Genomic DNA, 17,393 nt, shown 5'->3' with positions numbered 1-17,393 from the left:
CATCTGTGTCTGAGGTCTTAGACACATTTGTAATCCCTGATTTTCCCATCTCATATGAGTTCCTTGGAGGCAGGACCTGTTAACAGAGTGGATACTCAATTAATGATTATTGAATGAGCAAAAGAATAAATGGCTGGTTTTGTAAAACTTGGATATGGTCTTCCTTAATTATATGGTAAGCAAATACTTTTCTAAATGTTACTCCTGATTTTTTCAGTATGAAGTAAAGACAGAAACAAAGGTCTTTTCTCTTATTATATATTTTTCTTCCTCCCTCTTTTTTATTCTTTTGTTACAGATAGGATCTCACTATGTTGCCCAGCCTGGTCTCAAACTCCTGGGTACAAGCAACACTCCCACCTTTGCCTCCAGGGTAGCTGAGGATACAGGCATGAGTCACCATTATATTTTCACCACCAAAAATTTTGCATCAAGTTCTGCTGTGGTGGCTCACGCCTATAATCCCAGCACTTTGGGAGGCCAAGGCGGGTGGATCACTTGAGCTCAGGAGTTCGAGACCAGCCTGGCCAACATGGTGAAACCCCATCTCTACTAAAAATACAAAAATTAGCGGAACGAGGTGGCGCATGGCTGTAGTCCCAGCTACTCGGGAGGCTGAGGCAGGAGAATCGATTGAATCCGGAAGATGGAGGTTGCGGTGAGCCGAGATCACGCCACTGCACTCCAGCCTAGGTGACAGAGCAAGATTGTCTCAAAAAAAAAAAATGCATCAGGATCAGGTTAGGCTGGGGTGATCTCCATGATACATATCAGGAGCAAGTCAGAGACAAAGTGTGAACCAGCTGAGAAGGTAAAACTCTCAGGTTTTCCTAGGAACTCTTGCTTAAAAACAAAAAACAAAACTCCTTCAGGGACCTCTTGTCCCAGCGTGTATAAGGCTGCATTGCGCACATTGCCTCAGGCGGCTGCTTTAGGAAGTGGGTATCACTTCCTCCACGGACAGTTTGCATTGCAGGCAATGGAACCAGTGGAGAAACCTGGTAGACAACACCTTAACCAACTGATTCATGTTCATGTAATTAACAATAGGACTTATCAACATCATAAACTCCTTGATATGATGTGATTAGAAGGGCACATCATCTCCATGACATTCTTGCCCAAAACTCATAATCTCAGTCTAATAATGAGAAATCACAAGACAAATCTATATTGAGGGGTGTTCCAGAAAATAAGTGAACTATATTTTTCAGAAGTATTTTTTGGACCAGGCGTGGTGGCTCACACCTGTAATCCCAGCACTTTGGGAGGCCAAAGTGGGTGGATTACCTGAGGTCAGGAGTTCAAGACCAGCCTGATCAACATGGTGAAACCCCGTCTACTAAAAATACAAAAATTAGCTGGGCGTGGTGGCACGCACTTGTAATCCCAGCTACTTGGGAGGCTGAGGCAGGAGAATTGCTTGAACCCAGGAGGTGAAGGTTGCAGTGAGCCGTGACGGCGCTGCTGCACTCCAGCCTGGGCCACAGAATGAGACTCCATCTCAAAAAACAAAAAAAAAGGCCGGGCATGGTGGCTCACACCTGTAATCCCAGCACTTGGGGAGGCCGAGGCGGGTGGATCACGAGGTCAGGAGTTCGAGACCACTCTGACCAATATGGTGAAACCCTGCCTCTACTAAAAATACAAAAATTAGCCGGGCGTTTGCGGGTGCCTTTAATCTCAGCTACTCGGGAAGCTAAGGCAGGAGAAATTCTTTTTTTTTTTTTTTTAATGAGACGGAGTCTCACTCTGTCGCCCAGGCTGGAGTGCAGTGGCGCAGTCTCCGCTCACTGCAACCTCCACCTCCCAGGTTCACACCATTCTCATGCCTCAGCCTCCTGAGTAGCTGGGACTACAGGCGCTCGCCACCACGCCCGGCTAATTTTTTGTATTTTTAGTAGAGATGGAGTTTCACCATGTTAGCCAGGATGGTCTTGATCTCCTGACCTCGTGATCCGCCTGCCTCGGCCTCCCAAAGTGCTGGGATTACAGGCGTGAGCCACCATGCCCAGCCAAGGCAGGAGAAATTCTTGAACCCAGGAGGCAGAAGTTGCAGTGAGCCGAGGTCGCGCCACTGCACTCCAGCCTGGGTGACAGAGTGAGACTCCATTTCAAAAATCAAAAACAAAAAACAAAAACAAAAACAAAAACAAAACCAGGCCGGGTGCAGTGGCTCACGTCTGTAATCCCAGCACTTTGGGAGGCCAAGGCAGGCGCATCACGAGGTCAGGAGATCGAGACCATCCTGGCTAACACGGTGAAACCCTGTCTCTACTAAATATACAAAAAATTAGCCAGGCCTGGTGGCATGCGCCTGTAGTCCCAGCTATTCGGGGGGGCTGAGGCAGGAGAATTGCTTGAACCTGGGGGAGGTGGAGGTTGCGGTGAACGGAGGTTGTGCCACTGCACTCCAGTCTGGGTGACAGAACGAGACTCCGTCTCAAAAAAAAAAAAAAAAAAAAGCAGAAGTCTAAAGTCTTTTTTTTTCTGACATGAAGTCTTGCTCTGTCGCCCAGGCTGGAGTACAGTGGCGCGACCTCGGCTCACCGCAATCTCTGCCTTTGCTGCCCAGGCTGGAGTGCAGTGGTGCAATCGGAGCTCACTGCAGCCTCCAACTCCTGGGCTCAAGCGATCCTCCTGACTTGGCCTCCCAAAGTGCTGAGATTACAGGCATGAGCCACCGTGCCTCACCTTTAAATACATTTTCATGAATTTTGTTGTATCTTGAAAAGCAAAGTGGTTTTACCCTTGAGATTCCAGGGCCCATGCCAGAATGCCCAGAGCTTCTATACCTGGAAACATGGCCATGAGATTGAATAATGGGTTGCCTCTTTTTAAGACCATTCTCCAAACCACCATACTAATTTACCTTCCAAAATATGGTATGTCCCCATTTCATTTAATTTTATATTTTTTTCTTTTCTTTTATTTATTTATTTATTTGAGAGGGAGTTTAGCTCTGTCACCCAGGCTGGAGTCCAGTGGCACAATCTCAGCTCACCACAACCCCTGCCTCCTGGGTTCAAGCGATGCTCCTGCCTCAGCCTCCCGAGTAACTGGGATTATAGGTAACCACTACCACACATGGCTAATTTTTTATTTTTAGTACAGATGGGGTTTCACCATGTTGGCCAGGCTGGTCTCGAACTCCCGACCTCAGAGGATCTGCCTGCCTCAGCCTCCCAAAGCGCTGGGATTATAGGCATGAGCCACCGTGCCCAGTCAATTTAATTATATTTATAGCAGCTGGTCATGCAGTGGCTCACGCCTGTAATCTCAGCACTTTGGGAGGCCAAGGCAGGCGGATTACCTGAGGTGAGGAGTTTGAGACTAACCTGGCCAACATGGCAAAATCCCACCTCTACTGAAAATAGAAAAATTAGCCCAGCGTTGTGTCAGGCACCTCTAATCCCAGCTACTCAGGAGGCTGAGGCACGAGAATCGCTTGAACCTGGGAGGTGGAGGTTGCAGTGAGCCGAAATCACACCACTACACTCCAGCCTGGGCAACAGAGTGAGACCCTGTCTCAAAAAATATATATATGTATATATATATATATATATTTTATATATATGTATATATATATATTTTATATATATGTGTATATATATTATATATATTTATTTATTTACAACTTCCAATGTAAAGGCGTATTTCTTTCATCCAAGGTGTGTGCTGTAATTCATTTACTGCATCCCCTTCTGTTGATAATTTAAGTGGTCTTCAAGCTTTTGCCACAATAATATGATAATGAATCTCATAAAAAATTATTTTACACATCTTCAATGATTTCCTTGAGCCTAATTTGTAGCAGAATTATATTACTCTTTCTTAAGAATATTTAAGTATCTGTCATCTACTGTACAAACTATTTTATTTTTATTTTACTTATTTACTTTTTTAGAGGCAGGATCTTGCTCTGTCACACAAGCTATAGTGCAGCACCACGATCATAGCTCACTGTATCCACCAACTCCTGGCCTCAAGTAATCCTCCTGCCTCAGCCTCCCATAGTGCTGAAAGTACAGGTGTGAGCCACCACACCCAGCAACTCTGTATAAGCCACTCTGTATAAACTCTTTTTTTTTTCATTTTAAATTTTTTTTCATTTTCTAAGGCAGAGTTTCACTCTGTCGCCCAAGCTGGAGTGCAATGACGTGATCTCGGCTCACTGCAACCTCCACCTCCCGGGTTCAAGCGATTCTCATGCCTCAGCCTCCTGAGTAGCTGGAACCACAGGCGCCTGCCACCATGCCCGGCCAATTTTTGTATGTTTAGTAGAGACAGAGTTTTGCCATGTTTGCCAGGTTGGTCTTGAACTCCTGGCCTCAAGTGATCCACCTGCCTCGGCTTCTCAAAGTGCTGGGATTACAGGCATGAACCACCGCACCCTGCCTGTATGAACTCTTGAGGTCCTACACAAGAGAGATCTGTCTCAATAATCTTTTTTTTTTTTTTTTAATTTTCTGACTGCTTCATTTTTCCTTCATATCAGTAATCTTTGAAGCCTTAGGACCTGGTTCTCACAATATGTTTAATGTTGCTATATGTATATGTGTGTGTGTTGCCCAGACTGTAGTGCTGTGGCCTGATCACCGCTCAGTGCATCCTCAACCTCCTGGGCTGAAGTGATCCTCCCCCCTCAGCCCTCTGAGTAGCTGGGTCCACAGATGTGCGCCACCACACCCCATTAATTTTTAAATTTTTTTGTAGAGTCAGGGTGTCACTAGGTTGCCCAGGGTGGTCTCAAAGTCCTGAGCTCAAACAATCCTCCTGCCTAGGCCTCCCAAAGTGCTGGGATTACAGGCGTGAGCCACAAAGCTCGGCACATGTTGCTATATTTTTAAAATATGTATTTAAATGTCTGTATTCCCTACTAGACTACAAGTTTCTTTTTTTTCTTTTTCTTTTCTTTCTTTTTTTTTTTTTTTTTTTTTTTGAGACAGAGTCTCGCTCTGTTGCCCAGGCTGGAGTGCAGTGGGGCAATCTTGGCTCACTGCAACTTCCACCTACTAGGTTCAAGCGATTCTCCTGCCTCCACCTCCCGAGTAGCTGGGATTACAAGCATGTGCCACCACACCCGGCTAATTTTTGTATTTTTAGTGGAGATTGGGTTTTGCCATGTTGGCCAGGCTGGTCTCAAACTCCTAACCTCAGGTCATCTGCCTGCCTTGGTCTCCCAAAGTGCTGGGATTACAGGCATGAGCCACTGTGCCCAGCCTATTTTATTGATATTTGAATCTAGTGCCTTGTTGAGTATTAAAATCTGACATCAGTAGGCACTATTCTTTTTCTTTTTCTTTTTTTTTTTGTTTTTTTTTTTTGTTTGTTTGTTTTTCTTTTGTTTTTGAGACTGAGTGTCACTCTATAGCCCAGGCCGGCGTGTTGAGATCTCGGCTCACTGTAACCTCCGCCTCCCGGGTTCAAGCTATTCTCCTGCCTCAACCTCCCGAGTAGCTGGGATTACAGGCATGCGCCACCACACCCCGCTAATTTTTGTATTTTCAGTAGAGACGGGGTTTCACCATGTTGGCCAGGCTGGTCTCGAACTACTGGCCTCAAGTGATCCGCCCGCCTCGGCCTCCTAAAGTGCTGGGATTACGGGTATGAGCCTGGCCAATAGGCACTATTTCTTTCTTTCTTTCTTTTTTCTTTTTTTTTTTTTTTTTTTTGAGACGGAGTCTCGCTCTGTCGCCCAGGCTGGAGTGCAGTGGCGCGATCTCGGCTCACTGCAAGCTCCGCCTCCCGGATTCAAGCAATCCTCCTGTCTCAGCCTCCCAAGTAGCTGGGGATACAGGCGCCACCACCACGCCTGGCTAATTTTTGTATTTTTAGTAGAGACAGGGTTTCACCATATGAGTCAGGCTGGTCTCAAAGTCCTGACCTCAGGTGATCCACCAGCCTCGGCCTCCCAAAATGCTGGGATTACAGGCATGAGCCACCACGCCCCTCTAATTTTTGTATTTTCAGTAGAGACGGGGTTTTTTATGTCTATTATTTATTTTATGTCTATTATTTATTATTGTACACAACTGACGCTCCATCCCCCCCACCCCCGACCTTTTTCTTTTTTAGAGATGGGGTCTCGCTCTGTCACCCAGGCTGGAATGCAGTGGTGCGATAAGAGCTAAGTGCAGCCTCGAATTCCCAGGCCTCAGGCCATCCTCCTGCCTCAGCCTGCGGAGTAAATGGAACTACAGGTGCGCACCACCACACCCAGCTGATTATTTCTAAATGATTTACTTCATCAACACTTCCCACATAAGTAGGGCACACATTAGGCGCTCCATAAATACTTGTCAAACGCCTACACAAAGGAAGATTAATGTCTGGCAAGAATGAATCCACCTTCCACCCTGCCTACCCCGCTAAAAACTACATTTCCAGCCAGGCGTGGTGGCTCACACCTGTAATCCCAGCACTGTGGGAGGCCGAGGCAGGAGAATCTCGAGGTCAGGAAATCGAGACCATCCTGGCTAACACGGTGAAACCCCGTCTCTACTAAAAATACAAAAATTAGCCAGGCATGGTGGCGCATGCCTTTAGTCTCAGCTACTCGGGAGGCTGAGGCAGGAGAATCGCTTGAACCTGGGAGGCGGAGGTTGCAGTGAGCCGAGATCACGCCACTGCACTCCAGCCTGGGAAACAGAGCGAGACTCCATCTTAAAAAACAAAACAAAACAAAACAAAAAAAAACTACATTTCCCTGGGCGCTTGGCGCGACGCGCTCCCACCACGTTTGAAAGAGCGACAATTACTTCCCACGGCCCCTTACCGCCCCCTCCCGCCGGTGCCACAGTGGTTGATGGGAAGGTAGTTTTTACGCACTTTGGCCGGCCCCTAGCGATCTGAACCCAAACTAAATTTCCCAGCAAGCAGCGCGCCGGCCTGGGAAAAGGAGCAAGATGGCTGACTCCGAAGAGGGTGTTTTGCCGCTGACGGCTGCTTCCACTGCCCCAATTTCATTCGGCTTCACTCGCACGTCCGCACGGAGGCGGCTGGCCGACTCGGGAGACGGCGCGGGGCCATCTCCGGAGGAGAAGGATTTCTTGAAAACCGTGGAAGGGAGGGAGCTGCAGAGGTGACGCGCCGGGTCTTTCACCCCTTGGAAATCTCTGCGGTGGGCGTAAGCGGGAGGGAGGAATCTCAGTTGTTTGTCTTGGTGACAGTGACCTGTTAAGCCTGAAGCACAGCCTGAGTACATTCGTGGAGGCCAGAAGGCGGGAGTTTATAGGAGGGGGTGAGGAAATTGGGCCTGATAGCTGTGGGAATTGCGAAGAGAGGATGTATTACTGAGAAGAAGTGTCTTTAGGACTTGAAGACACTAAGGTCTGTGCGTTCTGGGAGAAGGAAAGAATGAGAAAATGACAGGACCTGCTAGTGTCTCAACTGAAGTGGTGAGGCGTCTCCGATATGGGGAACGGGATGGAGCGGCAGATTCAGGTTGATGGAGGCCACCATCAGCTTAATGAGGAGAAGAGTGTCTGAGGGGTCTGAGGGAGGGATTTCCAGAAGAGAATCAGGCATCTAGGAAGCTGTTTGGGAACCTGGAGCTGGGGAAGGTCTGGGCTGAAGACAGTGATTTGTGGGCCATTGTGGAAGCCGGTATTGAGTTAAACAGAGAGTGCAGGACTTATTTCTCGAAGGCACTGACATTTATGAGTTGGGGGCACTGGGGAGATAATCCAAAGAATGCACGATCAGAGAGGTACAGGAGATCCAGACATGGAGTAGGGAAGACATGGTCTGTGGGGCTGGGGTGAGTTTGGCTCTTGTGTTTTCTCTGAATGAAGGAGTGTGACCCACTGACCCTGCCATTCTCCCAACCCCACCCCTCTGTGTCCACATCAGTGTGAAGCCCCAGGAAGCCCCCAAGGAACTCGTCATCCCTTTGATCCAGAATGGCCATCGCAGGCAGCCACCAGCCCGGCCCCCTGGGCCATCCACAGATACTGGGGCCTTGGCGGATGGGGTGCTGTCCCAGGCTGTGAAGGAGCTCATTGCGGGTGAGTGATACCCCTTTACCCTTCCCCAGTGAAGGAAGAAGAGGAAGAAGGTGGAAGGATAGAGTGGGACTTCATTGCTCCCTCCTATTCTTCCTTTAGAATCCAAGAAGTCTCTGGAAGAGAGAGAGAATGCGGGTGTCGACCCCACGCTCGCTATCCCCATGATCCAGAAAGGATGCACCCCCAGCGGGGAAGGGGCAGACAGCGAACCCCGGGCAGAGACAGTGAGCTGGCCCCTTGTCCCCCTCCTGCCCCAGCCTTTCTTTGCCCTGTCTGCCAGGCTGTGTCCCTGCACGTAGCAGGGAAATTCTGTGTGTGTGCTAGAGGCCCGCCACCTGCCCCTTCTCCTGTCATCATTTTGGAAGCATTACCAAATGAATCTGGGTATCTGGATGCTAAAAACGTACTTGAATCCTAGGATTATCTGAATGAGGTGTGCAGCAAAGGGAACAGGAAATGTAAAGGCCCTGAAGGTAGACACTGCCTAAAGTGTTTGCGGAACACCAAGGAGACCAGTGTGACTGAAGTGGAATGAGTAAGGGGAAGGGGTAGTAGACGAAGTCAGAAAGGAGATGGGGGTGCTAGACCAGGCAGGGCCTTGTAGGCCATTGTGAGGACTTTGGCTTTTACTCTGAGTGAGATGAGAGCCTGGACAAGCCCTGAGCATAGATGAAATATGATTTATGATTTGACAGTATCCCTCTGGCAGCTGTGAACAGACTCATTAGTGAAGGTGGAAGCAAGGGGATGAGTAGTCCAGGCTAGAGATGCTGGGGACTTAGACCAGAGTGGTCTGGAAGGATAAGTAGGGTTTAGTGAGAGAGGGAAGAACAGAGTGAGTACTCCTGTTAGTAGTAACAGCCCAAGCAATGGCATAGTGGCAGAAAATCGATATGGTGTGTGTCCATCAGTGAGGCAACATGTGGTGTATCTGGAGTGAATGGGAAGGAGTGATGATGGGAGGTGACAAGAGGGGACATGAGAGGCATGTCTACAGAAGTAACCAAGTCTGTCTTTCATACCCACAGACCTGACTTTTCACCTCTTCTTTCATAAATTTCTTGCACTGCTTCTTTTGAGTCTAGTTCTCCTACAGCCCCACACCACTCTCTCTTTCAACTGAACTGTTCTCTTCAGCCTTCAGATGTGCCCTGGTTTCCTTCAACTTTTGTTTGTTTGTTTGTTTTTTGTTTTTTGAGATAGAGTCTTGCCCTGTCGCCCAGGCTGGAGTGAAGTGGTGTGATCTCGGCTCACTGCAACCTCCCGGTCCTGGGATCAAGCGATTCTCCTGCCTCAGCCTCCCAAGTAGCTGGGATTACAGACACGTGTCACTACCGCCTGGCTAATTTTTGTATTTTTAGTAGAGACGAGGTTTCGCCACGTTGGTCAGGCTGGTCTTGAACTCCTGACCTCAAGTGATCTACCCACCTCAGCCTCCCAAAGTGCTGGGAGTACAGGCGTGAGCCACTGTGCCCAGCTCCTTCATCTTTAAAGAAAAAAAAGATCCTCACTTCCCTCTTCATCTTTCATCCTGTTCCAGCTTTGGCCTCATTCTTCTAATTTTTCCCTCTATAAACCTCCTCCTGCAGCTTTCTACATATCAGGTGACCAAAAATTCCATCCATCCTTCCTCTCACTCAGCATAAAAACCTTGGAGTCAGCCAGGCGCGATGGCTCACGCCTGTAATCCCAACACTTTGAGAGGCTGAGGCCGGCGGATCACCTGAGGTCAGGAGTTCAAGACCAGCCTGGCCAACATGGCGAAACCCCATCACTAGTAAAAATACAAAAATTAGCTGGGCATGGTGGCACGTGCCTGTAATCACAGCTACTCGGGAGGCTGAGGCAGGAGAATCGCTTGAACCCAGGAGACTGAGGTTGCAGTGAGCTGAGATCGTGCAACTGCACTCCAGCCTGGGCAACACAGCAAGACTTCATCTCAAGAAAAAAAAAAAAAGAAAGAAAACCTTGGAGTCATCCTCAATTCCTCTCTTTATTTCGTGCCCCATACAATATGCCAGCACAATCCTATCATCTTTTTTCAAAATGACACCCAGAACTGACCACTTCTCACCACCACCAATACCACTGCAAAGGGCTGAGCCACCAGCATCTCTCATCTGGACTATTAGAGTAATTTCCTCACTGGTCCCTCTTGTGGCTCCCACCTGGCTCAAGGTCCTCTGACTCCTGCCCAGCTCTCCTGATTTGGTCTCTTCCCCACCCTTCTCTGCTGTCTACTCTCACTCTCTCCATTTCAGTCATGGTGACTTTCATGATACCCCTCACACATACCAAGCCTTGTCCGGCCTCAGGGCCTTTGCTGTTACTATGCTTTCAGCTTGGGACACTTTCTTCTCATATCCTCATGGCTCCCTCTGCTGTCATCTCCTGATCTCTGCTTAAATGTCAACCCAGTGGCACTCCCTCTCCATCCCTCTGCATCTTCTTACCCTGTTTTCTTGTTCTTTACATCACCACCTGACATATCATGTTTTCTGGGTTTTATTTATAGTATGTCTCCACAACTAGATCAGAAGCTCTGCAGGGGTAGGGGTTTTTGTCTGTTTGGTTCACAGCTTCATCCCCAGTACCTAGAACAGTACTTGCCATAGACAAGGTGCTTTATATTTGTTGAAGGACTGAACATGGAGGAGTACAGTGAGGGATGGAAAGAGGAAATCAAAACTCACCCTTGAGCTGATTGGAAAAGACGTGTAGCAGGTCTCCCAGTGGGGGGCAGCAAGTGCACTTCAAATAGAAGACCCAGTGTAAGCAAAGCCTGACCCTCCTTCCTCTACCTGAACCTGTAGGTGCCAGAGGAGGCTAATTATGAGGCGGTCCCCGTGGAGGCCTATGGGCTGGCCATGCTGCGGGGCATGGGCTGGAAACCTGGCGAGGGCATCGGCCGCACCTTCAATCAGTGAGTTCTGGGATAGGGTCGAGGGGACAGACAGATCAGGCTGCAATCAAGATCCCCAGGGTCACTGCCAAACCAGAACCACCTAGGCAGGGAGGGAGGATACATTATCGCCCTAACTAATTCAGCAGCCCCTTCCACTACTGTTTTAAACTCCCATTTGCCCTTTGAAACTCTAATAGAATGCCATTTATATGAAGTTTGCCTCTAGGGACATCAATTTCCTCATCTGAAAAATGGGGGTAATAGTACTGACTTCATAGGTCTGTTGTGAGAGTTAAATGAAATTATACACATAGGCCAGGTAGTGGCTCATGCCTGTAATCCCAGCACTTTCGGAGACTGAGGCAGGAGGATCACTTAACTCCAGGAGTTTGAGACTGGCCTGGGCAACATAGGGAGGCCCCATCTCTACAAAAGATTAATTAATTTTAAGAAAAGAAATTAGGGCCGGGTGTGGTGGCTCACACATATAATCCCAGCACTTTGGGAGGCTGAGGTGGGTGGATCACGAGGTCAGGAGATCGAGACCATCCTGGCTAACACGGTGAAAGCCCATCTCTACTAAAAAAAAAATACAAAAAATTAGCCGGGCATGGTGGCGGGTGCCTGTAGTCCCAGCTACTCAGGAGGCTGAGGCAGGAGAATGGCGTGAACCCGGGAGGCGGAGCTTGCAGTGAGCCGAAATTGCACCACTGCACTCCAGCCTGGGTGACAGTGAGACTCCGTCTCAAAAAAAAAAAAAGGAAAAGGAAAAGAAATTGTATACATAAAGCACATACAGTAGGCCCTGACCCCAAGAAAGCGTAGACTAAACATTTGCTATTGTCATGCAGACTTGCAACCCTTTCTTCACAATTGCAAACTCAATAATTCTGAAAACCAAACATTTTTTCATAACCCATTGGCAGCCAAATATGACCTGAATTGGCGTTGTTGTTTTTTTTTTTTTTTTTTTTTTTTGAGATGGAGTCTCTGTCTGTCACCCAGGCTGGGATGCAGTGGCGCAATCTCGGCTCGCTGCGACCTCTACCTCCTGAGTTCAAGTGATTGTCCTGCCTCAGCCTCCTGAGTAGCTGGGATTACAGGCATGCACCAGCATGCCTGGTTAATTTTTGTATTTTTAGTAGAGATGGGGTTTCCCCATGTTGGCCAGGCTGGTCTTGAACTCCTGACCTTAGGTGATCTACCAACCTCGGTCTCCCAAAGTGCTGGGATTACAGGCATGAGCCACCATGCCCAACCATGTTGAGTATTTATAATCCGGTTTCTCCTGCTCGGTGTGAATATTCATATGATTTCCCCTGTAGAAATAGTATATTTGGTTACAGCGATCTGCCTCTGATCTCACTGTAGATATTATGTAATAGATGGTATATGCAGCATGTTATTAGGTTGAACCAAATGAAATTGCTGTTTCTGTAGGTCAAAAACAGTCCCAATATGAGATCAGAAAGGGCAACCTTGAAAATATTGGTGGGGGCTGGACACGGTGGCTCACACCTGTAATCTCAGCACTTTGGGAGGCCAAAGAGGGCGGATCACCTGAGGTCAGGAGTTCAAGACCAGCCTGACCAACATGGTGAAACCCTGTCTCTACTAAAAATACAAAAATTAGCCGGGCATGGTGGCATGCACCTGCAACCCCAGCAACTCGGGAGGCTGAGGCAGGAGAATCCCTTGAACCTGGGAGGTGGAGGTTGCATTGAGTCGAGATCGAGCCATTGTACTCCAGCCTGGATGACAAGAGCAAAACTCTGTCTCCAAAAAAAAAAGAAAAGAAAAGAAAATGTCAATGGGGCAGGTGGGGCGGGTTTGGGCAGGAAGAGGAAGTAAATAAGGTGTTGAAGACTGTTGCATCCTCTCCAACAAACCCATATTCCTCCCTGCAGAGTAGTGAAGCCCCGTGTCAACTCACTGAGGCCCAAGGGGTTAGGGCTGGGTGCCAACCTGACCGAGGCCCAGGCCTTGACCCCCACTGGCCCCTCCCGCATGCCAAGACCAGATGAGGAGCAAGAGAGAGATAAGGAAGATCAGCCTCAAGGGCTGGTGCCTGGAGGAGCTGTGGTGGTTCTTTCTGGCCCTCACCGAGGCCTCTATGGGAAGGTAAGGAACCAAGATATCCCGGGAGCCCAAAACAGGCAGCAGGGAAGGTTGATCCGAGGGTCAGATGGAGGAATAATTGGATTTGAGGTAGAAAGGCTGGGACTCCTAGTCTTTTAGGTCTGCTTGGCCCACTGCCTCACTCAGTAACCCAGGACCACTTGCTGGCCTTTGTGAGCCTCAGTTCCCAGCTAAAAGGAAGAGAATGCCATATGCCACAAGTCCCTGAAGATTAAATGCTTAAAGGATCCAAGGAAGCCCCACAGTCAGCTGAGGGAGACCCAGGAACCAGACCTGGTCCCACTTCTCAGGGGTCAGAGTCTGGCTGGGGAGACAGAGGAAGCAGGCCTCTTAGAGGTAAGGGGTTGACATCTTGGTCCTAGGAATGTGGGTGGAGTCCACAACCCCTACCTGACTTCTTCCCCTCAACACTTTAGGTGGAAGGCCTTGATCCTGACAATGTTCGGGCCATGGTTCGTCTGGCTGTGGGGAGCCGGGTGGTGACTGTTAGTGAGTACTACCTGCGGCCTGTCTCCCAGCAGGAGTTTGACAAGAACACCTTGGATCTCAGTGAGTGAGCCTCTTGTAGAGCTAGAGGAGTTGGCAACGCATTCCTAGGGGTGGCAGGGCCTGGCTAATGGGGTGGTTTTAGATCTGCAGCAGGGAGGGGCAGCAGTGTGCCTGGCAGATATGACTTCCAATCAGAGGTCAGGAGGTGAGAATGGACATAAGTGACTTACTCCATTTGATTGGAGAAAGGTCGATGTCATACCCCTGGGTCTGTAGCCTGTCTGAGTGAGAAGAAACAGGTGCAGAAACCAATTCCTACCTTCGAGATCTTTGTCCATTTGGGGTGATGAACCTCTCTTTTACTAGGGAGTGAGAACTGCTAGGATTAGGGTGTGACCAAGAAGGAAGGAATTCTAGGCAGACAGAATAGCACAGGCGAAAGCGTTTCGGTAGGACGGGGCAGTTTGGCAAATGGGTACAGACAGAGCTCTGGGAATCTCTAGTCCACACTAGGTGAGCATTGTTGTTGTGGGCTAGGTTGGCTGCGGGAGGGTTCCTGAAGGAAGCTGAAATGGTTGAGAGGTGGGGGAGAGGCATTCTACTAGCAAATGCATGAGGGGTGAGAGGGGCACTTTGGCAGGTGGGAGGTGGCTCTAGGCTGAGACATGGCCTTGGAAGGAAAGGGCAGTGAGACACTGAGGCTCTGTCCTGGTTCTCCTCATAACCTCTTGAACAGGCCAGATGAGCAAAACTTCCTTCCCCAGGGCAACAGAACGGAACTGCCTCATCACGGAAGACCCTCTGGAATCAAGAACTCCACATCCAGCAGGACAACTCAGAGAGGAAGCGGAAACACCTTCCAGACCGGTGGGACTCTGAGCATGCGGGAGGGGTCAAGAAGGCAGGGCTGTGGGTAGGCTCAAGCAGCCAGGGAAGGCTTCCAAGGCAAGGCAGGCTCATAGAAGGAACGGGGAACTGCATTGTGGGTGGGTTTCATAGCATAGGCAAAGGGAGGGCAACTGGAAAGTGCATCTGATGAAGAGCTAAGCCTGGTGCTGGCACCTTCTCCACAGACAGGATGGGCCTGCAGCCAAGAGTGAGAAAGCAGCCCCCAGGAGTCAGTACTGGTTGCACAGGGACCTGCGTGTGCGGTTTGTGGACAACATGTACAAAGGAGGCCAATATTACAACACCAAGGTGGGAACCCTGCAGCCTGAGTCCCCCTCCCTCTCCTAGGGACTGGGCCCCCCTACCTCTCTAAAATCTCACATCCCCCTGACCTGTATCCCCAGATGATAATTGAAGATGTCCTAAGCCCAGATACCTGTGTATGTCGGACAGATGAAGGCCGAGTCCTGGAAGGTGAGTTTGAGCGATGGCAGCTGGAGGTTGATCAAGAAGAGTGTTTTAGGCCCAGAGCCTGGCCCAGGCAAAGCTGGGAGGTTTGGCAGAGTTCAGGTATTTTGCAAGGCCTAGCATCCTCTTACAGAACATTAGACACTTCCATGATGGTGGTTATCTTGAGCCCCACTCTCCCAGTCTGTCAAGTTTTCTTTTTTTTTTTTTTTTTTTTTTTTTTTTGAGACAGAGTCTCACTCTGTCACCCAGGCTGGAGTGCAGTGGCGTGATCTCGGCTCACTGCAACCTCCACTTCCCAGGTTCAAGCGATTTTCCTGCCTCAGCCTCCCGAGTAGCTGGGATTACAGGCAAGCGTCACCACACCTGGCTAATTTTTGTGTTTTTAGTAGAGACAGGGTTTCACCATGTTGACCATGCTGGTCTTGGAACTCCTGACCTTAAGTGATCCTCCCACCTCGGCCTCCCAAAGTGCTGGGATTACAAGCGTGAGCCACCGCGCTCGGCCTCCGGTCTGTCAAATTAGCATGGAATTTACTATTTCTTCCTCTTGTGATTGGTGCCTTAGTGAAGGAATGTGTATTGAGCTCTCAGTGCAGGGCAGGGGTTAAAACATGCCCACAATAAAAGGTGCCTGTTGTTATCACCACCACCCTTTATTACAGTGATTTTTGTAAACTACTCCTTAGGCTACCTCATCTGTGAAATGGATGTGGCGGGACTCCCATCTGTCAACAGGGTGTAGAGTGGCTCCAGGGAATACAGGAAAGGCCCTTCTTTTTTTTTTTTTTTTTGAAACAGAGTCACTCTGTCACCCAGGCTGGAGTGCAGTGACGCAATCTTGGCTCACTGCAACCTCCGCCTCCCGGGTTCAAGCTATTCTTCTGCCTCAGCCTCCTGAGTAGCTGGAACTACAGGTGCCCGCTACCACACCCAGCTAATTTTGGTATTTTTAATAGAGACAGGTTTTCACCATATTGGCCAAGCTGGTCTTGAACTCCTTACCTCGTGATCCTCCTGCCTCAGCCTCCCAAAGTGCTGGGATTACAGGCATGAGCCACCACACCCAGCTGAAAGGCCCTTCTTTTTTTTTTTTTTTCTTTTTTTTTTGAGATTGGGTCTCATTTTATCACCTATGCTGGAGTGCAGTGGCACCATCATGGATCACTGCCACCTCGAATTCCTGGTTTCAAGCCATCCTCTCACCTCAGCCTCCTGAGTAGCTGGGACTGCAGGCACTCACCACCATGCCTGGCTAATTTTAAAATTTTTTGTAGGCTGGGCGCGGTGGCTCATGCCTGTAATCCCAGCACTTTGGGAGACCGAAGAGGGTGGATCACCTGAGGTCAGGAGTTTGAGACCAGCCTGACCAACATGTCAAAACCCCATCTCTACTAAAAATACAAAATTAGCCAAACGCAGTAGTGGGTGCCTGTAATCCCAGCTACTCAGGAGGCTGAGGCAGGAGAATCGTTTGAACCCAGGAGGCGGAGGTTGCAGTGAGCCAAGACCACACCATTGCACTCCAGCCTGGGCAACAAGAGCCAAACTCAGTCTCAAAAAACAAACACAAAAACAAAACAAAAAAATCTGTAGAGATGAGGTCTGACCATCTTGCCCAGGTTGGTCTCGAACTCCTGGGCTCAAGCGATCCTCCCAACTTAGCCTCCCAAAGTGCTGGGACTACAGGTGTGAGCCACCACGCCTGGCCAGGAAAGGCCCTTCTGACAGGACGCTGGTTGGGCTGGTCCTTGCTGTGGGCCTCACTCCCCTCTCCCTTATCCATAGGCCTGAGGGAAGACATGCTGGAGACCCTGGTTCCCAAGGCAGAGGGTGACCGTGTGATGGTGGTGCTGGGCCCCCAGACTGGAAGGGTGAGTCTCAGACCTGGCAGTAGAGGTTTGTGGGTCGTTCAGGGCCTGTCCCAGGGTCTAGGCTTGCCTTGCTGATTCCAGTTCACCTCTGTTCCAGGTGGGACATTTGCTGAGCCGGGACAGAGCACGGAGCCGGGCTTTGGTGCAACTGCCAAGAGAAAATCAGGTGGTGGAGCTTCACTACGATGCCATCTGCCAGTACGTGGGCCCTAGTGACACAGATGATGACTGATCCATGGGACTCCTCCCATCCCCCAGGCTGGTACCAGTTCTGTACCATATGAGAAAGTTGCCTTCAGAAGGTGGGAAGATCATTGTTCCATCCTCTACTTCTGGTGCAGTCCTGGGACAAGGACAAGGGAAAGGGATGGGTGAACCAGTAGGGAAGCTAGAAACAAACCCAATATTTACCAAAATTTAGGGTATAATAAAAACCATTTCAAGTACTTAATAGAAAGATGAAATCATAAGTGGTATGATGAGCTGCGAGTTAAGGTGGGAACTGAGTTGACTGAGGTGGGAACCATTTCACTTTTCAGCCTTGCTTTTCTGCTCAGGGTACAGGACAAGTTAAAGGACTCATTTGATTGTGAGCTCACTCTTGGAATATAGATACTATGA

At 49.2% G+C, this 17,393-nt stretch overlaps 1 protein-coding gene across 1 annotated transcript; it reads left to right on the top strand.

Moving 5' to 3' along the window:
* The first annotated feature begins 6,075 nt into the window (after positions 1-6,075).
* Positions 6,076-17,218, top strand: GPKOW (G-patch domain and KOW motifs). Its single transcript, XM_016943386.4, has 12 exons — positions 6,076-6,203; positions 6,876-7,084; positions 7,855-8,009; positions 8,109-8,233; positions 10,823-10,932; positions 12,822-13,035; positions 13,470-13,602; positions 14,307-14,409; positions 14,616-14,739; positions 14,835-14,904; positions 16,687-16,772; positions 16,870-17,218. The coding sequence occupies exons 1-12, from the start codon at positions 6,192-6,194 to the stop codon at positions 17,002-17,004; spliced, it is 1,476 nt and encodes a 491-aa protein (XP_016798875.2). The 5' UTR covers positions 6,076-6,191; the 3' UTR covers positions 17,005-17,218.
* The last annotated feature ends 175 nt before the right edge of the window (positions 17,219-17,393 follow it).

Source organism: Pan troglodytes, chromosome X, assembly GCF_028858775.2.
Source record: "Pan troglodytes isolate AG18354 chromosome X, NHGRI_mPanTro3-v2.0_pri, whole genome shotgun sequence".
Classification (NCBI taxonomy): domain Eukaryota; kingdom Metazoa; phylum Chordata; class Mammalia; order Primates; family Hominidae; genus Pan; species Pan troglodytes.
Note: the sequence above shows the minus strand (reverse complement) of the source record. Positions and strands in the feature narration are given on the sequence as shown.

Excerpts from the sequence above, each read along its gene's own strand:
- GPKOW (XM_016943386.4), top strand. Across the intron at positions 10,933-12,821 it reads ATCGGCCGCACCTTCAATCA|AGTAGTGAAGCCCCGTGTCA; the intron begins GTGAGTTCTGGG and ends TCCTCCCTGCAG. Across the intron at positions 14,740-14,834 it reads GCCAATATTACAACACCAAG|ATGATAATTGAAGATGTCCT; the intron begins GTGGGAACCCTG and ends CTGTATCCCCAG.